Genomic DNA, 16,983 nt, shown 5'->3' on the forward strand with positions numbered 1-16,983 from the left:
AGTCTCATCTGTGCACGAGTGCAGCCTCATCAGTGCCCATTAGTGCAGCTTTTAGCAAAAAATAAAAAACCCAGGGATGATTAAATACCACCAAAAGAAAGCTCTGTCTAAAAAAAATATATAAACATTTTATTTGGGTGCTGTTTTCCATGACCGCACAATTGTCATTAAAAGTAAGACAGCGCTGAAATCTGAAAATTGGGGGGTGAAAGGGCTTTCTAATAAAAATGATTGGGCTGTCAAAGGATGCCCCCCTCTCCTGCCGGGCACCAACCACAGTGGTTCCTGGGCTCTCCCATTCCTTTTTGGAGCCAGGGACTGCAGGAAACAGCCTTCTCAGTGAAAGCAGGAAGAACTCGGGGAACATATGTTCCCTGATCCCTCATGTGACTAATGACCCCAGAAACTACATGAACTACAACACTTTCTGGGTCACAGCTGTCATGCCTTAGCTAGTGAAGACAAGGATACAGCTATTCAAACACAATCTATGTTTGAATAACTGCATTGGAGGGCAGGGGGGGTCCAATGAACCCCAATGTCTCCATAAAGAGTACCTGTCACCTACCCATGCTATCACATAGGGCCCTTGCTAATCCCCTTGTGGTAGCAATAATGTTTAAAAAAAAAAGCGTAAAAAAAATACATAAAATAAATCGTTTTACATTTTTTTAAAGCACCCCATTACCCCTTTTATAAAAAGAGCAGCACTTGTATGTAAATATCAATTTCGCCACACGTGAGGTATCGGCGCAAAATGTCAGAGTGAGTGCAATAATTCTAGGACCATAGTTCATGGTTGACTCTAAATTAATAACCTGTAAAGGCTTTTAAAGTGTGGTCTGTGGAGAATTTTGGGTACCATTGTTTGTTGCAATTCCAAGGGTGTGCACAATTTTGAGACTTGACATGTTTGGTATTAATTTGTTTGATGCAACCCAATCTTTCATATTTTACCAACAAATTATGTATAATATTGTGTTTTTCTTTCCTGAAAATATTTGTTTGTAAAATAAATATGCAAATATCATGCAACATAAAAAATTTAAGCTACCACCATTTTATTCATAGGTGTCTGCTTTCAGAAAATATATACTTTACAGTAGATTCTAGCAAAAAACACAAATTTTAACATGTGTGCAAAAAAAAATAAAAATTGCCCTGGCAGCCAAGTAGTTAAAGCCCACCTTTCTTTCCGACATTTGTATACGTTTTGTGGTCAGCGAGAGGGTAATGTACTCACGTTTACATGTGTTCACACGTTTTTTTTTTTTTTTTTCAGGGAGCCTGGAAAAGTCTTGTTTGGGATTTACACATTTCTAGGCTCCTTTTTTACCCCCTTTGAGATCTCTGATCCTTTCCTGGTTTTGCACCTCTCCCTGTCAGGTAATCTAGGATCACCTGAGACACCCAGTCAGTGCTCTGCATCCTGGACAAGTCCTGTCTGTTGGAACTAAAGGTTGGTGAAAACTACATCACTGCATATGATGGCTGACAAGCGTTGGGTTTGGTTAGCCTGTTAAGCTGGATACACACTATCCAACTTTTGTGGTTAGATTTCCTTCAGATTTACCTTTTCTATGTAGTGCAAGGGCCTGCCAGATTGCATACAAATTGAAAGTGTTTAGGTTTGACCTCATATATGGTTTTGGTAATTCTAAAGGAAAAAGTCTTCAGAAAATCTTATAGTGTGTATGGCCCATTAGGATTACTGGTGTGTAGTAAGGGCTTGGATATGACTCGCTTTATCACTGGTGAAAGTTGCATTCATTTTTTTTTTTTCTAAAGCACTGTACAGCTCCTGTAAATGGCACAAATAAATTCGCCATTGGTTGCTAAGATATTATTGGACTGATATTGATGCCTACAAAGGTGGCCAGTCCCAGGGAACATTACACCTGCTACCTATCCCAAATTTATAGCGCCTAGACATGACTGAACATCTAATGTGCATTTAATTATAAAAAAGCATTACATGCTTTCAGAAATGAGCTCCAAAAACATCTGGACATGTGACATCTGTGTACATGAGGCCTAAGGTACTTTTTCACACCACACTTGTAAAGAAGTTGTAAATATAATACTGGGAAGGAGAAGTCTAAGGAAGATGCTGGATTTGGTTTTTTCAGTGAACCATTTTCTATTCCAGAAATATGTAAATGTTAAAGAGAACATATCACCATTTCAACAACGATCTTCCCGTTAGATTATGTGTTAACATATTTTATTATTTATCTGTCCTGCGTATGCATATAAAAGCCCTTAGGCTACATTCACACCTGAGCGTAGCGTTTTTGCGCGTTTTTTACCGCGATTTTACCGCGATTTTTGCAGCGTTTTTTACCGCGATTTTACCGCGATTTTTACCGCGATTTTTGTGCAGGCGTTTTTAGATTGAATAGAGATCAATGGAAAACGCCTGTAATCTGCCCAAAAAGAAGCTCATGTACTTTTTTGAGCGTTGGGCGTTTTGTATACAGCGTCAAAACGCTCAGATGTGAACAGGGGCCATTGAAATGAATAGGATTTGTCTTGTTGGGCGTTTTGAGAGCTGATCCTAGAGCAGAAAAACGCCCCAAAAACGCCCCAAAACGCCTAGATGTGAACGGAGCCTTAAACTGCTGCTGGGCACTGTCATCTCGGATGAGTGGTCCTCAGCCCCAGCAAACACAGAGCTGTGACACCACATAATGTTCCCCTTCACTACACGTGGGGGGGGGGGGGCTAGGTCAGCTTAGACATTTAATTAGACACTCCCAGAAGAGGAAATGGCTATATGTTCATAGAGGGAGGGGGCTATGCTAAGAAACTGACTCTTCCAAAAGAGATCAAATGTGATAAAGTTCAAAGTCCACTTGAAAGTGGATAGATTGTAAGTGCATTTGAAATGCTTGATTTTTCTGAGCTTTTAGCTGCACTTTTTAAGTTGGTGACAGGGTCTCTTTAACATTTAGATAGTTCTGCTCCTCTAATGGTTTTAAATGCACTCCTTTTCTGTAAGACCTAAGCTGAATAAATAGTGCTTTTACTGATAGGCAAATTGAAGCTCTTTGTCAAAAGTCAGCAGAACAGCTAAACCCTCATTTTCATATTTCACCACTCCCCCCGTGGCCCCCCCCCCCATAATATTTGCATTGTTACGTTGCATGTACGACTTGCAGAGCTGGAGGTTTTCTCAGGCACTGCACATCAGACATTGGGCCACTCGGCATTCTGGTGGTGCCCCAGGGCCCACTTATTTGTTAAAGTGATTGTAAACTTTTTTTCTTGTTTTTTTTAAATAACAAGCATGTCATACTTGCCTGCTCTGTGTAATGGTTTTGCAGAGAGCAGAGAGAGGACGTGTCTCCGCTGACAACCGATTGTAACGCTCCTGTAGTAGACAGGAGAGCTAGCAATCTATGCAGCAGTGCAGATGATAGATGGTAGTAGGCTCAAGAGCTAGCAATCTATGTAACAGTGCAGATGATAGGATAGTATGGATAGGTAGTAACAGTCCTTAATGTGCATAGGTAGATAGTGCAATAAGGTTATGGAGGGTTCCCCTGCGGGGTACTTATCACTTGTAATGTTAGTAGTTTAGAGAGGTCCAGTAGATAAGGAATGATCCGGTAGCGAGATACAGGGATCAGTAGCGAGGTTCCGGTCTGCTCCAGGTAAAGGGAATAGCTGGAGGTTCCGATCGAGAGACAGGCTTGAAAGCATGTGGATAGCAAGGCAGGTTGAACGTACAATGTGAGTGAGACCGCCGACGGTTGAAATAGCCGCTCTGCGGCGCTCAGCAGTGACATCATCGTTCTTAAAGGTATATGCGTACCACCTGAAGAGAAAGGTGGGACGCATTACAGAGAAAGTGGTGATTAAGGGTACCGGAGGTACCAGAATCTTACACCGATGCCCCATAGAGATGCATGGGGCGTCCGTTCAGATCCGCCAAAAAAACTGACAGGCAGATCTAAACGGACTCCGTGTCAAAAAGGGGCCTTTAGAACCACTTTAAGAAGCAAAGTAGTACCATACATGATGGCTTGGGGCCTTATTTGCTGCACGTTGGGCATCATGCAACTGTGCGAATGTGATTAATTTTGTGTTTGTATAACATTTTAATATCATGTGGTGTATATTCACGTGGCATTGCAGTACAGGGTGGATTGTACCCCAAAAGTACTTGTTCTTTATATATACAGTATACTAGACATTAAGCCCATTAAATTAACGGGCGCTAGAACATATGTAGTCAAACATTTGTAAAAACAGACTTGTTCCAGTACAAAAAAAAGTGGACAACCATGCAGTTGATTTCTATCTTATCGTATTTAATCTTTAGAAATGTTAAAGAAGAATAATGTGAAAAATTTCACTTTTCTAATTTTTTTTTTTTGATGTAGTAAACAAAAACAATTAAGGTACCGTAAACGTTGCTTAAGTCCAAACCTTTTCAAACAATTGTAAATATACAAAATCAGTAAAGTTTTTCTTTTTTAATATTTGTTCTTGTTTTGTTTTGTTTTTTTTTGGGGGGGGGGGGGGTTATGTTGAATGTCTAACATCATTTTCCTGTTCTTCAATAGATCTATTTTCTATTCTTTGTCTTTTGGCCTTTGTAATGTTTAACTCATCTTGGTGAGTTGAACACTCTTCTTCTGAATTGTATATATGTATCTGTTTGGTTTAGTCCTATAGCCTCTGTCAGCTCTGCGTCCCTGTTGCCCTAGCAACGTCGAGGACATGCGCTGACTGAGCGGCTCTCGCTTATCTCTTTTTTTTTTTTTCTAACAACGCGAGAGCCGCATGACGTAGCCAGCTCTGCGCATAGCGTCCCTGTTGCCCTAGCAACATCGGGGACACGCGCAGAGATGACCGAGCGGTTCTCGTGTGCGAGCGCGCACCCGCCGCTTCAACATTTTCGGCCAGCCGCCCGAAGTCTTTGCGCTCCAAGTCCCAACTGCTGTCCACAGGGCACATGCGCAGTAGCAAAATCCCACGGACACAGGGACTGGAAGCAGAGACAATTGTACTTTATATAGTAAGATTATATAAGTAAAGTACATTTTTTCAACATTTCAGCTTTTGCCCTCCCTTCTGTCCTCTACTGTGATGGGTGGCCTCACTGACAAATAGAGAAGCTCAAGATACAAAAAGACAAGGACAGACTTCCATCGCAATGTGAAAGGTGGATCTGTCCATAGGCATGTGCACAGGGTGTGCTGAGTGTGCCTGGGATCACCCCGTGCGGTGCCCATTTCCCCTGCTTTCCGTCTGCCCTCTGCAGTGCTGCAAGCTTCCCTCCTCTCCTCTGAGGAGCGGGGAAGAGGCTGGTAAGCATTTCATTAACTGGCCTTCCTTTTCTGAAGAACACAGTGAGTGATCTGTACCAATTGATCCTGTCTTCATTCTTATCTGAAGCATAGTAAACTATGTTTACTGCAGGCTGCAGAGAAAAGGACTCTCTGTACCAAAAACCAATATACCAATAACAAACTACTGACACTGCCCTATGGACACTAGTCTTTGCCCTACTGACACAGTCCACTGCTCTGCTGATTTAAATGCATGTGTTTGTGCTCTGTGGCGCACACCCTAATGCAACAGGCTGGGCACCCCACTGGATCGGTCTATAACGTCAGCTGTGTCTGTCAGGATTGCGGAAAGCTTAACATTCTACTTTCATTGAACATAATCTCTTCTTATTAAATATTTAGTTATTGTATGTTTCCTGCACTCTGTACTGTATGTGGGCACTCATTATATGTTCACTGCACTCTGTGCTATACATGGGCACTGAGCATATGTTCGCTGTACTTTGTGCTATACATGGGAACTCAGCATATATTCCATGCACTCTGCTATACGTGGGCACTCAGCATATACTCTGTGCTATACATGGGCACTGTGCTATACATGGGCACTCAGCATATGTTCCATGCACTCTGTGCTATACATGGGCACTCAGCATATGTTCTCTGCACTCTGTGTTATACATGGGCACTCAGCATATGTTCCCTGCACTCTGTGTTATACATGGGCACTCAGCATATGTTCCCTGCACTCTGTGTTATACATGGGCACTCAGCATATGTTCCCTGCACTCTGTGTTATACATGGGCACTCAGCATACGTTCCCTGCACTCTGTGCTACACATGGGCACTCAGCATATGTTCCCTGCACTCTGTGCTATACATGCGCACTCAGCATATGTTCATGCACTCTATGCTATACATGGGCACTCAGCATATGTTCGCTGCACCGATCGTTCGGCATACATATGTTTGCTGCACACAGTGCCCTGTTAAGCACACTAGATTATTTAGCATTATTACATTGTTATGCAGTGTCCCACAATTGAGGCTGCATGAAGATTGATGCAGAGACCTGAGCCACAAACTGAAGGCGAATAGCAGCTAGAGCTGTAGTGTACCTAACCAGTTTTTCAGAGCACTGTGTTATTGACTGCGTCTGGAGCCAGGGGTAGAGCAGTGTATCTCCCTTAAGAGGGGGGACTATGCACACAGAATGGGCCATTGTGAGCCAAAATGTGTTTGAGGACAAGAAAGTGTTATGGTTGCAACAGATTATTTACCACTATTTAAAAGTGTCACATCAGCCCTGATACAGACTGTTCCTGGCCTAAGGTTCTCTTGCTGCTCAAGGCAGGAGCCCAGTGTTTAAAGACTAACCCTAGCTGAGGGAACCCCAAAAGGAAAAAACCTTGACTCGCCACTCCAGGGTATAGGCACCTTCCCAGTGGAAAGACCTCTAGGTAGAATTTCTCTGCTTCGCCCACTTTGAAGATGCATACGGTACCATTTCTTTCACAGAGGGTCTTCAGGGACTGGAACTACCGGAATGCAAGCTGCCATTGCCCTGATTTTGTAGAACACTCTGCATTGTACTGCTATACTAAGGGTGAATGTCAAAAGTAGAATTCAATGTGGAAACAAAGTTGCAGGCCGGCCCTACGTCTTCCATGGTCTGGGTATGGTTCCTCGAGGCACTGTCAAGAGTTGACAGATCTGGAATCTTATTTCTGCATTGCCATCAATGCAGTCTTCAATCTTTCCTATATAATCTGAATCATAAGCAGGGGATGGACAAGTTGTCCATCTCCTCAGGACACTAGCAAAAAAACTACACATTGCTGGGGATAAAGAGGGGTTATATGGATTATAACTGTGTTTGCCAGTGTCCTCATCTGAAGGTGGCAACATAAAACCCATGCTCAAGACTTAAATAAGCCCATGTACTGTACTGTATGTTTTAAGAAAAATGTTTTGGCTAAAGTTGAGTTTTAGAGCCAGTTCACGCTGAGGCGATCCGACTTTGGGGGGCGACCTGTGAAGTCCCGTGCACCGCGACTTCGGCGCGACTTGCAGAGACTTCACATAATGGAAGTCTATGCAAGTCGCTCCCAGATCGCCCCAAAGTAGTACAGGACCCTTTTTCTAAGTCGGAGCGACTTGTGTCGCTCCTATTAGAACGGGTCCTGTACTACTCAATGGACCGCGACTTGTCAGGCTGACAAGTCGCGCTAGTCTGAATGGGCTCTTAAAGAGACAATACCATGTTGTTGATTCAGGGCAAAGGTATTGAGTTTTGTCTCCTCTGACTTCCGACCCACTTAAACTTCTTTTTCGCCACTCTCCCCCCCCAACCTGTTCTTCTGCCAGAGATGGAAGTTAAACCTTGCGTACGTTCATGGAGAATGGTGTCACAATTTTCAAAGGGTTGATGACAACTTCTCCACCTCACACAATAGTGTTTAGGCCTGGTGATTTAGTGTATCTTAGCTTGGCATTTTGCAATTCTCCATATCTTATATCTAGAGGGCTTCTAGGAAAACTTCTGTAGTGGCTGTATAGACCAATTACCTGTGGCCATGGCATTTTCTGCACTGAAGCCCCACCTATACAAGGGCCGTGTATTTATGGTGTTGCGAGGTAGGGAATTCCCTAGGCATAGATGATTGGCTCATACAGGTGACAGATTCCTGGTGGGCCTGCACATGTTGATTCGGCTCCTAGTCTGAACATGCCCAAGCTCATGACTGACTGTGACATGGTGAAATACTGTCACAACTATTTTTTTTAAACAAACTTGACTTCTACAAGTTTTCTCTACACATCTTATTTTCCCTATAATTGTGTCCTTTATAAAAGAAGAACATTATGTATTTTTAATATATATTTGACATTGTTCGCTCTTCAGAGAAACCTTATATGCTTCTAAATACTTGTAATGTTTTATTAACTACACTTCTGATGGTATTAGAGACTAGAGGATAATACTCAGGGTATCACTTTGCCAAACAGCGTGCAAGTTCATGGTGAGGATTTAATTACAAGATAACACAGAAGGATGGGGAATGACACTCTGCTTACCTGACAGAAAAGCCAGTTCTTTCATCAGCAGATCAGCGATTTCCCTGGCACAGATGGGGACTGCCGTATCTGTAAAACAGTTCAGTAGAGGCAGGTCAGGAAAACAGGTGTGCTGGAATGTCCACCACTTACAAGCAAACTAAAAAACCATACATTATTTATTGCTTGCTCAAAATCGAGGCCAAATCACATATGTCTTACAAATATTTATAGAGCTTAAACAGAATTTTAAAGAGAGGGGAAAAAAGGAAAAATCTTTTCAAACAGATATTGTCCACCCAAGAAATTCTATGTCCTCTATCCATGTAGGGGGTAATGGCTTCCATCAGTTTCTCCCATACTATTTGGATGTTTCAGCTAGCTGCTTTTATAAAATAATTCTAGTCTCAACAAACATTTTCTCAGTAGGCCTCCTGTACAGCTTGTCCACCACCCAGACAACTAACAGTGGGTCTGTCATTGAAAATGGACATTTTTTTTTTCTTGCCATCAATGGAAAAACAGCTTTTTCTAAGCTGCCTGTTTAGGCAGTCCAGGTAACATGATCCTTTGTCTGCCAATCACTACTGCAGAGCATTAACCCCATGTACACACATAATTAAAGTCTGTACATTTAGGTATATTCCTAAGATAGTACTTTACGCTGACCGCCTCCCAGCGCTTTAAGGGTTCTAAAAGCAAGGAGGCAGAGGCAAGCATTCGGGTCATGTGACCACTGTTATTGGCTGTCACAGCAGTCACATTATTGGAAAAATCCTGATCGCAAGTATGCATCTGGTGCTTTCCGGTACCAACTGGCTACCGTTCTGAGAGTACGCTCAGCCGTTTTTTATATATATATATATATATATATATATATATATATATATATATATATGGGGTGGCTCAGTGTTAAGGCCCACCCTCCTGAGCGGCCGCATGTATGCGTGCAGCCGGTGTCAAGGGGTGAAGTTTACCTACAGGACTGATTTGTTCCAGGGATGACAGGATATTGCAGTGCAGATATCTGAAGTGAAATTGGGCAAAAAGATCCGCCTAAAAGGCTACCATCAGCCCGTCAGACTCTAATGCAGAAACGGAGGGTGGGATGGCTCCTGGACTGAAGAGTTCGAACTGGAAGCTGGAAAATCTGGTGCTTCACCTAAGGCAGGAACACTCTGGCCTGAGACATTTCCAGAACCAATCCCAGATACTCCAAGTGAGGAGTTGGTTCGAGCGACCATTTCTGAAGGTTCAGGAATGCACCAAAACCTCTTAAAGTAGAAGCCTAGTCAAATACTATACTAAACCCTGCTCCCACCCTCATTCTAAGCCTATTCTAGCTACCTTGTAAATGAAAGATGTCTATGCTTTTTTGTTTTGTTTGTTTAGTTACTTTCTTGCTATTTATCATGCCCCGTGTCAGATGGTCATGCTTCTGTCAAACAATTAAGCAACTGATTTGTTTTTGGCTCTTCCCTGGAGGGATTGCACTATCAGGCAGCACAGTGAACAAATGGGAGGAGATGGCACCATTTTATATGTAAGCACGTAGAATGTTTTCTACTGCAAATCGATTAAGATGAGGGTTATGAGTATGTGTATATGTAATGCGTGTATATATACAGTGTGTGTGTGTTTTTTTTTTTGTTTTGTTTTTTTTTTCTTTGTCAGATTAAGGTCCAGTTTTTACGGTGTCATAATTAGAAGGAATCCATTGCTAAATAATATCACAGCAATTACTGAAAACCTGCTGATTCTTGTTTGGCCCCAACTACCACTAAACATGTGTATGCAATAACATGCTGTCCTGTTTTTTAGCATATGTGAAGAAGCAGAGTTGGAGGCTGGGAATGACTAATGTAATTTAGAGACGCATACTGTGTCTATAGCCAAAAATCAATGAAAGCATTAATGGTGAACAATAGATGTGTGTTAAAAATCTAATCATTAAAATCACATAAACTTTTTAATGACTTTTGTTATTGTAATTTTCATTATTTATAAATCTTTAAATAATGTTAAACCCTCGGAGGTTTTTCGTTTTAAACATATTAGGTGTACCAAAGTAAACCTTCACCAGTAAAGATGCTAAAAGATGAAAAAGCTGCTGAAAGTGCTTAAAAGAGTTGTCAAGTCAGAAGGTTTTTTATCTTAATGCATATGGGACCTCTTAGCAGGTGGGCATTAACACCAAGAGGCCACATATACGCGTCCTAAATGTGCTGATAGAGTGCACCCTTCACGCTTCCAGCACGATTACCAGCGAGAGCCAGAACACTCCCAATGCTTCCTTCTCAACCTCTCTCCCTGGTCACCATTCAGACACTGCCTCTAAAAGAAATAACTCCCCAACCAACTGCCTTCATGCTATCTGTACTTTTCTCCTGCACATACTATTTGCCATCATATCTTTTGCACTTCTCCTGCATGCAGTCATACATTCCACACTCCTCTCCTGCACACAATACCCACCAGCATACCCTCCACACTCCTCTCCTATACATACTGCCCACCAGTATACCCTCCAAACTCCTCTCCTGTACATACTGTCCACCAGTATACCCTCCAAACTCCTCTCCACTCCTCTCCTGTACATACTGTCCACCAGTATACCCTCCCCACTCCTCTCTTGTACATGCCGCTCACTGTCATACCCTCCACACTCCTCTCCTGTACATACTGCCCACCCTCCTACTCTCCACAGGCCTCTCCTGTACATACTGCCCACCATCATACCCTCCACACTCCTCTCCTTCACACAACACCCACCAGCATACCCTCCACACTCCTCTCCTGTACATACCACCCATTCTCATACCTCCACACTCCTCTCCTGTATATACCGCTCAATGTCATACCCTCCACACTCCTCTCCTGTATTTACTGCTCAATGTAATACCCTCCACACTCCTTTCCTGTATATACCGCTCAATTTCATACCTTCCACACTCCTCTCCTGTACATACTGCCCACTGTCACACTCTCCACAGGCCTCTCTTGTACATACTGCCCACCCTCCTATTCTCCACAGGCCTCTCCTTCACACAATATCCACCAGCATACCCTCAACACTCCTCTCCTGTACATTCTCACCACTGTCATACCACCCCACTCCTCTCCTGTACGTATCGTTTACTGTCATACGCTCCATGAGCACATCTCTCCCAGCAAGGAGTATTATCTCCAAGGGCTAGAAAGGCTGGCTTCATCTCTTTTTCATGGATAGTGTAGGACCCACTGCTAATGGGGTACTTTGACGCAGTAGTGGGCTTGAGCACGATATGGCCATATGGTGGGACCAAACCCCCATTTTTATTTATGGACTCTCTTCAGATTTGGTAGTAATTTCTTTTGCATTTGCGCGCTATTCTTTTTTAATATACATGTCTTTTGGTTCATAGCTGCAGCAGCTTTGGAAATACATGGGTATGCTCCCCCAAATTTTTTGCCTGTCATACGCTCCACACTCCTCTCCTGCACACAATACCCATCAGCATACCCTCCTTGGACTAAGGACTAAGTGTCCTTAGTCTCTTTCTCTGTATAAAATGTGAGAATTCAGGGGGTCTGTTTTAGACCCCTAAACTCTCACCAAAGCTCCCTGCCCCCACCAGCGTTGTGAAAAAAAGTTTTTAAAAAAGCTTTAAATTGAAAAAAATCAAAATTGAAAAAAAAATCACATTAAATGCCACGCCCAATATGTGGCATAATTTATCCACACCCACTGTGTGCCGTGACGCACTATGCACACTGCAGGTCACCATCTCCCTGCTAAGGGTCCCAGTGCAATACTTTGCCCAGGGGCCTATGATGCTGGTAAGGTGGCACTGACCATGAGAGGCTCCTGGTTTCTTTATTGGGTGGCCAGCTTTGTCTTCTGCCTGTCTGCATGTTCATGAGCTTGGTGCCCTTCCGCACAGGCCTAATAAGAGATATGCAAAGTCTCATTGCCATTCTTTCCATGCATGACCACTCTGGACTCATTCCCAGCATCTGTAAAATTCAGGGTATGATGTAACTGTTGTGTGTGTGTGTGTGTGTGTGTGTGTGTGTGTGTGCACGCAAGAGTTGCATCATCAGTAGCAGCCCACTGGCCAGAGAGGAGCAACGGAAGATCCAGCCAGTGCTGTGGAAAAGCTGGCTAGTAGATGAGGGTGCTTTACACAGTGACTTTAAGTCCTGATTTAATACAATATCTGGTGATCCTGCCATGAAAGCCCTTGGTCACCTTACCACAAATGAGGTCTACAGCATTACAGCTTATCAATATCAATCAGTGATGCAACGTCAAAGGAACATATTCTAAATGCTGAAAACCTCTCCAAAATCCAACAGGAAACTTTGTTTAAACTGAGTAGTGAACAACATTTTCTTGGAGGTCACAGAAGAACAATATAACAGAAGTAATCTGAGGGGCAGTATTTGTGGCTTGAATTACTAAAGTAAACCGTGCCCCCATCAAACATCCAATGATGTGCAGGGGAATCTGTGAATCTGAAATCTGTAGAACTTCTTCACATGATTGATTGGATGTTTCAGGTTAAAAGGCTGACTTTGCTTCATATATTTATATGTAGCAAGGTTTCCAGGCCTATGGCCTGATGTGGGTCTGCCATTAGTACCGGTAATCTCTCCAGCCCATGTGAGCTATGACCCTGGGTGTGACAACTGAAGCAGCGACAACTCCGGCATGTTTGTTTGTGGTTTTTATTGGAATAAAGGGGATGGAAGAAGGGAATACGTGGGATACTCATTGAGGCTTGAACTAATTACAATTGGAACTTTACTTCTGAAATGCCCGTTGGTGCTTCCTTGACGCCATCCAGGGCCAGCCGGCGCCAGCCAACGCTCACTGACACTGAGAACACTCTGTAGAACAGAAGAAGTGCTGAATCCTCGACTTATAGTCCAGAAGATCCAAGACAGAGAACTGTAGAACTCCTGGCACTGTTGTACTGTGAAAGTCACTGAATACTCCCCCTGCCTGGCACAGCTTGAGGTAGTATGTAGTAGAACTCTGTATAGCTGCCACTGTAACTGGCATGCTCTGTACAATTCAGGGCCCAATCTCTCTCTCTCTCTCGCTCTCTCTCTCTCGCTCTCTCGCTCTCTCTCGCTCTCTCTCGCTCTCTCTCGCTCTCTCTCGCTCTCTCTCGCTCTCTCTCGCTCTCTCTCGCTCTCTCGCTCTCTCTCGCTCTCTCTCGCTCTCTCTCGCTCTCTCTCGCTCTCTCGCTCTCTCTCGCTCTCTCTCGCTCTCGCACTCTCCTTCCTGGGACTCTGCTCCCGCCAAAGACACCAAGCCACACACTTCCCCCCACCCCCCCAAACTTATACCCACTCCCAGAATCCTTTGCAGCATAATCTGCCTTCTGGGGTATGTCCCCCGATTGGGCTTCCCACACTGCCCTATGAGAATCCTCTCACAGGAGCCAATGGGGATACTTCTCCCCTCAGCAGGCACATCTGGAAGCCCTGACACCCTAGCTAAATAAATCATAGCCCTGCTGTTAGGCAGACAAGGCCCACTATACATTTACCTAGCACCTACCTGTAGGGTGCTACATGTATTGTATTATAATATAAAATACATTGTGACATGTCATTTAGATGGGTGGGCAGTGCAATTTCACTTTCAGTCAATTGAATATTTATGGAAAAACCAAGTGTGTTGTAAATTTTGAAAAGGTAATAAAAATGAATGATATCATGGAAAGTGTAATAGATCCAGGTCCCCCAGATTGATAAACAAATCTAAGGCCCATGACTTAAGCAGCCCATAGATTATGTGATCTTTTCTTTCCTTCCAATATAGGTAGAAGAAAAGAAGATCACTTCATTCCCCCCATTAACAGTCATTGTTGATGGAGGAAATGCCTCCTGCAGCCCTATTGTGTTCTACAGGTGGGGGGCACAAGGAGACTTCCAAGCCAGCAGAACACAATGATTACTGCTAGCAGCTATAGCTGCCAGCAGTAACTGCATGTAAAAAATCTGACAGGCTGGTTGTACCCAACTTGGGTACAACCAGCCTTCCAACAGATGGATAGAATCTCAGCCAATCCCTGCTGAACCGGCCGAGATTTTATCCCATCTATGGGTGACTTCAAGCGCTCTTGGATTTGTATTAAAGCCTAACTCTACCCAGAGGAATTTGAATTTGGATGTAATTAAAGGTTACAATGTCTGTTCTGCTTTTACATCTGTCTTTCACCATTGAGAAGATCCCTGATTTCAATCCACAAGGGATGAAATGGAGGGTGAAGATGTCACTATGGAAGGCAGACAGTAATAAACAGTGTCAGATATGTTCTTCGTTTTTACCTGCATCCTGATCGGAGAGGTTTTCTATTCTTTCCTGTCCCCTTATAGGGACACAGGCAGCAGTAAGCATTAAAGAGGCTCTAACCCAGCCCCGTTTTTATATATAATATTATACATATAATTTGTTTTAGTTGGGGTTTGGCTTTAAATGTTTTTTAACAGGTAAAATCAAACATTTTGTATTGCTATTATAAGATAGTATTGCTTCACAAGGTAAAATAATGTTGGCTATATAAAAGTCTAAAGTGTTTCCACATAACAATGGCTCACATACTATGAAAGGAGTTGTACCCAGTAATTATGTACGCTCTCCACCTATGCCTGTATTTGTACTGTAAATCAGAGTTGTATCGGCCATGTGAGGCGGATAGGCGTGTTCCACAGTATTGTTTACTGATGGTGGAGGCTTACAATCTACACAGAGGGAACCCATGTCACAGCTACTTTACTAGGTGTGCAGGTCCTGTGCAAAAATCTATTACATAATATTCCATTTTACTTGATGTATTTGGGCCGAGTTTTCCAGCATCATTACATTATAGCATAAAGACAGAAAATCCATTCCACTTTCTTTAAAGGATAGGTTAATTTTTATGGTGGGGTGTTAGCTCCTTGCTGTAAGATTTTGTAGGATGCCCCTCTAACACTCTGTACAGTAATCCCCCGCTCCATCGCGGTTCAGTTTTTGCGGTCCCGGTAATTCGCGTTTTTTTTTTTGTAATGTTATTTTACTATATAAATCATTAAAAATGAAATATTTTTGTGTTTTCCATAGCTCTTGCTATTTCTCTCAGTATCTTTTATGTGTTTAAATGAGTTTCTATTGTTTTAAAAGTGTGTTTAAAGACCTTTTAAAATGCTTTTACATGTACAGTGACAGTAAAATAAACATGCCTACAATGCATTTTAATAGGGTTTTTCTATTTCGTGGAATTTCACTTTTCGCGGCTGGGTCCGGAACGTAACCCCCGCAATGGAGGGGGGTTTACTGTATATGGAGAGTCAGCAGAAGTGGTCAGTCGTTAAACCAATAAAGACAACGGTTTACCTAGTCACAGGTTAAGATACTGGGCATGATAGAAAATAGAAATGACTGAAAACTATGTGGATTTTTTTTTTAAATCTGAAAGAATATAAATGATTTCTGGGGGAAACAGTGCTAAAAAATAATGGTGTACACTTACTGAAGATAACTATTCAGAATTATTGTTTTCATCAGTTCAGCCACTCTAAAGGATTTTGTGCTCCTCCATCAGTCAGCAGAACAATAAGACAACCTCCAATATGTACCGAGTATTCACAGTAAAACCAATGGTTTTGAATGACAAGGCTAAGACTCCACACCTACCGTGCTGAATGCACAATGTTTGTCTTTGACATTACCTGCAGAATGCTTCTACAGCTTTATATTAAACTTTTTGGTTATGCAGTCAATTTTAATATTCAAATCTCAAGTCCATTGTTATAAAAAAAAAAACTTGTTTTCTTTGATATGGGTGATCACAAAGTAGAAATATGTTTATATAACTTTATTAATAAACCTTGCAGTGTTTGTATATGTAGCACTCTCCTAGACAGGTGCTAGGTAAAGCATTTGTTTTGCTCCTTCTGCTTATCAGGGGAGCCTGATCTTTTTGTTAAAGAGGTTGTAAACCCATTCAACATTTTTTTTTTTTTTCAAACCTGTAAGAGAAACACATAATGAGCTAGTATGCATCGCATACTAGCTCATTATGCAATACTTACCTTAAAACGAGCCCCCGCCGTCCCGCCCGCTTACCTGTATGACGGGCGACATGTCCAGTCGCCTGTCTTCCAGGATCGCGGCATCCATCTGATTGGCCGGAGCCGCGGTGACGTCACTCCCACGCACATGGGAGCCGACAGTCCCGGCACGGGGCTCTGAAGAAACGGCACCAGCGGCCGTTCCTTCAGAGCGCATGCGCCAGTGACGTCACTGGCTGCATGTAAGGTAAATATCTCCTAAACGGTACATGTTTAGGAGATATTTACAGTACCTATAGGTAAGCCTTATCATAGGCTTACCTATAGGTAAAAGTGTCAGACGAGGGTTTACTTCCTCTTTAAGCCTGCTCTGTGTGCTCAGTGTGCATTCATTTGGTCTGAGGGAGTGCCCCCACTGCATCCTGTTGGACAGTGGAGGAAACCTAGCCAATGATGCACAGGCTTTTGTGTGAGTCCCAGTGGGAGGGCACCACCACAGTGCATCCTGGGATTGACCTTAAAAGCACATGAGGCAGGGGTCTTTGGCGGGAAGCAGAGTCCCAGGTGGAGGATGAC

General features: G+C 42.9%; 1 protein-coding gene across 2 annotated transcripts in view; it reads right to left on the reverse strand.

Annotated features, from left to right (window-relative positions):
- MCF2 (MCF.2 cell line derived transforming sequence) overlaps positions 1-16,983 on the reverse strand; it is a 225,212-nt gene that overhangs the window by 177,927 nt on the left and 30,302 nt on the right. For both annotated transcript variants that reach the window (XM_082262980.1, XM_082262979.1), the window contains exon 2: positions 8,380-8,448. In XM_082262980.1, the coding sequence (XP_082119106.1) occupies positions 8,380-8,448 (69 nt within the window). The remainder of the gene's footprint in view (positions 1-8,379; positions 8,449-16,983) is intronic.

Source organism: Pelophylax lessonae, assembly GCF_965119305.1.
Source record: "Pelophylax lessonae genome assembly, chromosome: 7".
In the NCBI taxonomy this organism is placed as follows: Eukaryota; Metazoa; Chordata; class Amphibia; order Anura; family Ranidae; genus Pelophylax; species Pelophylax lessonae.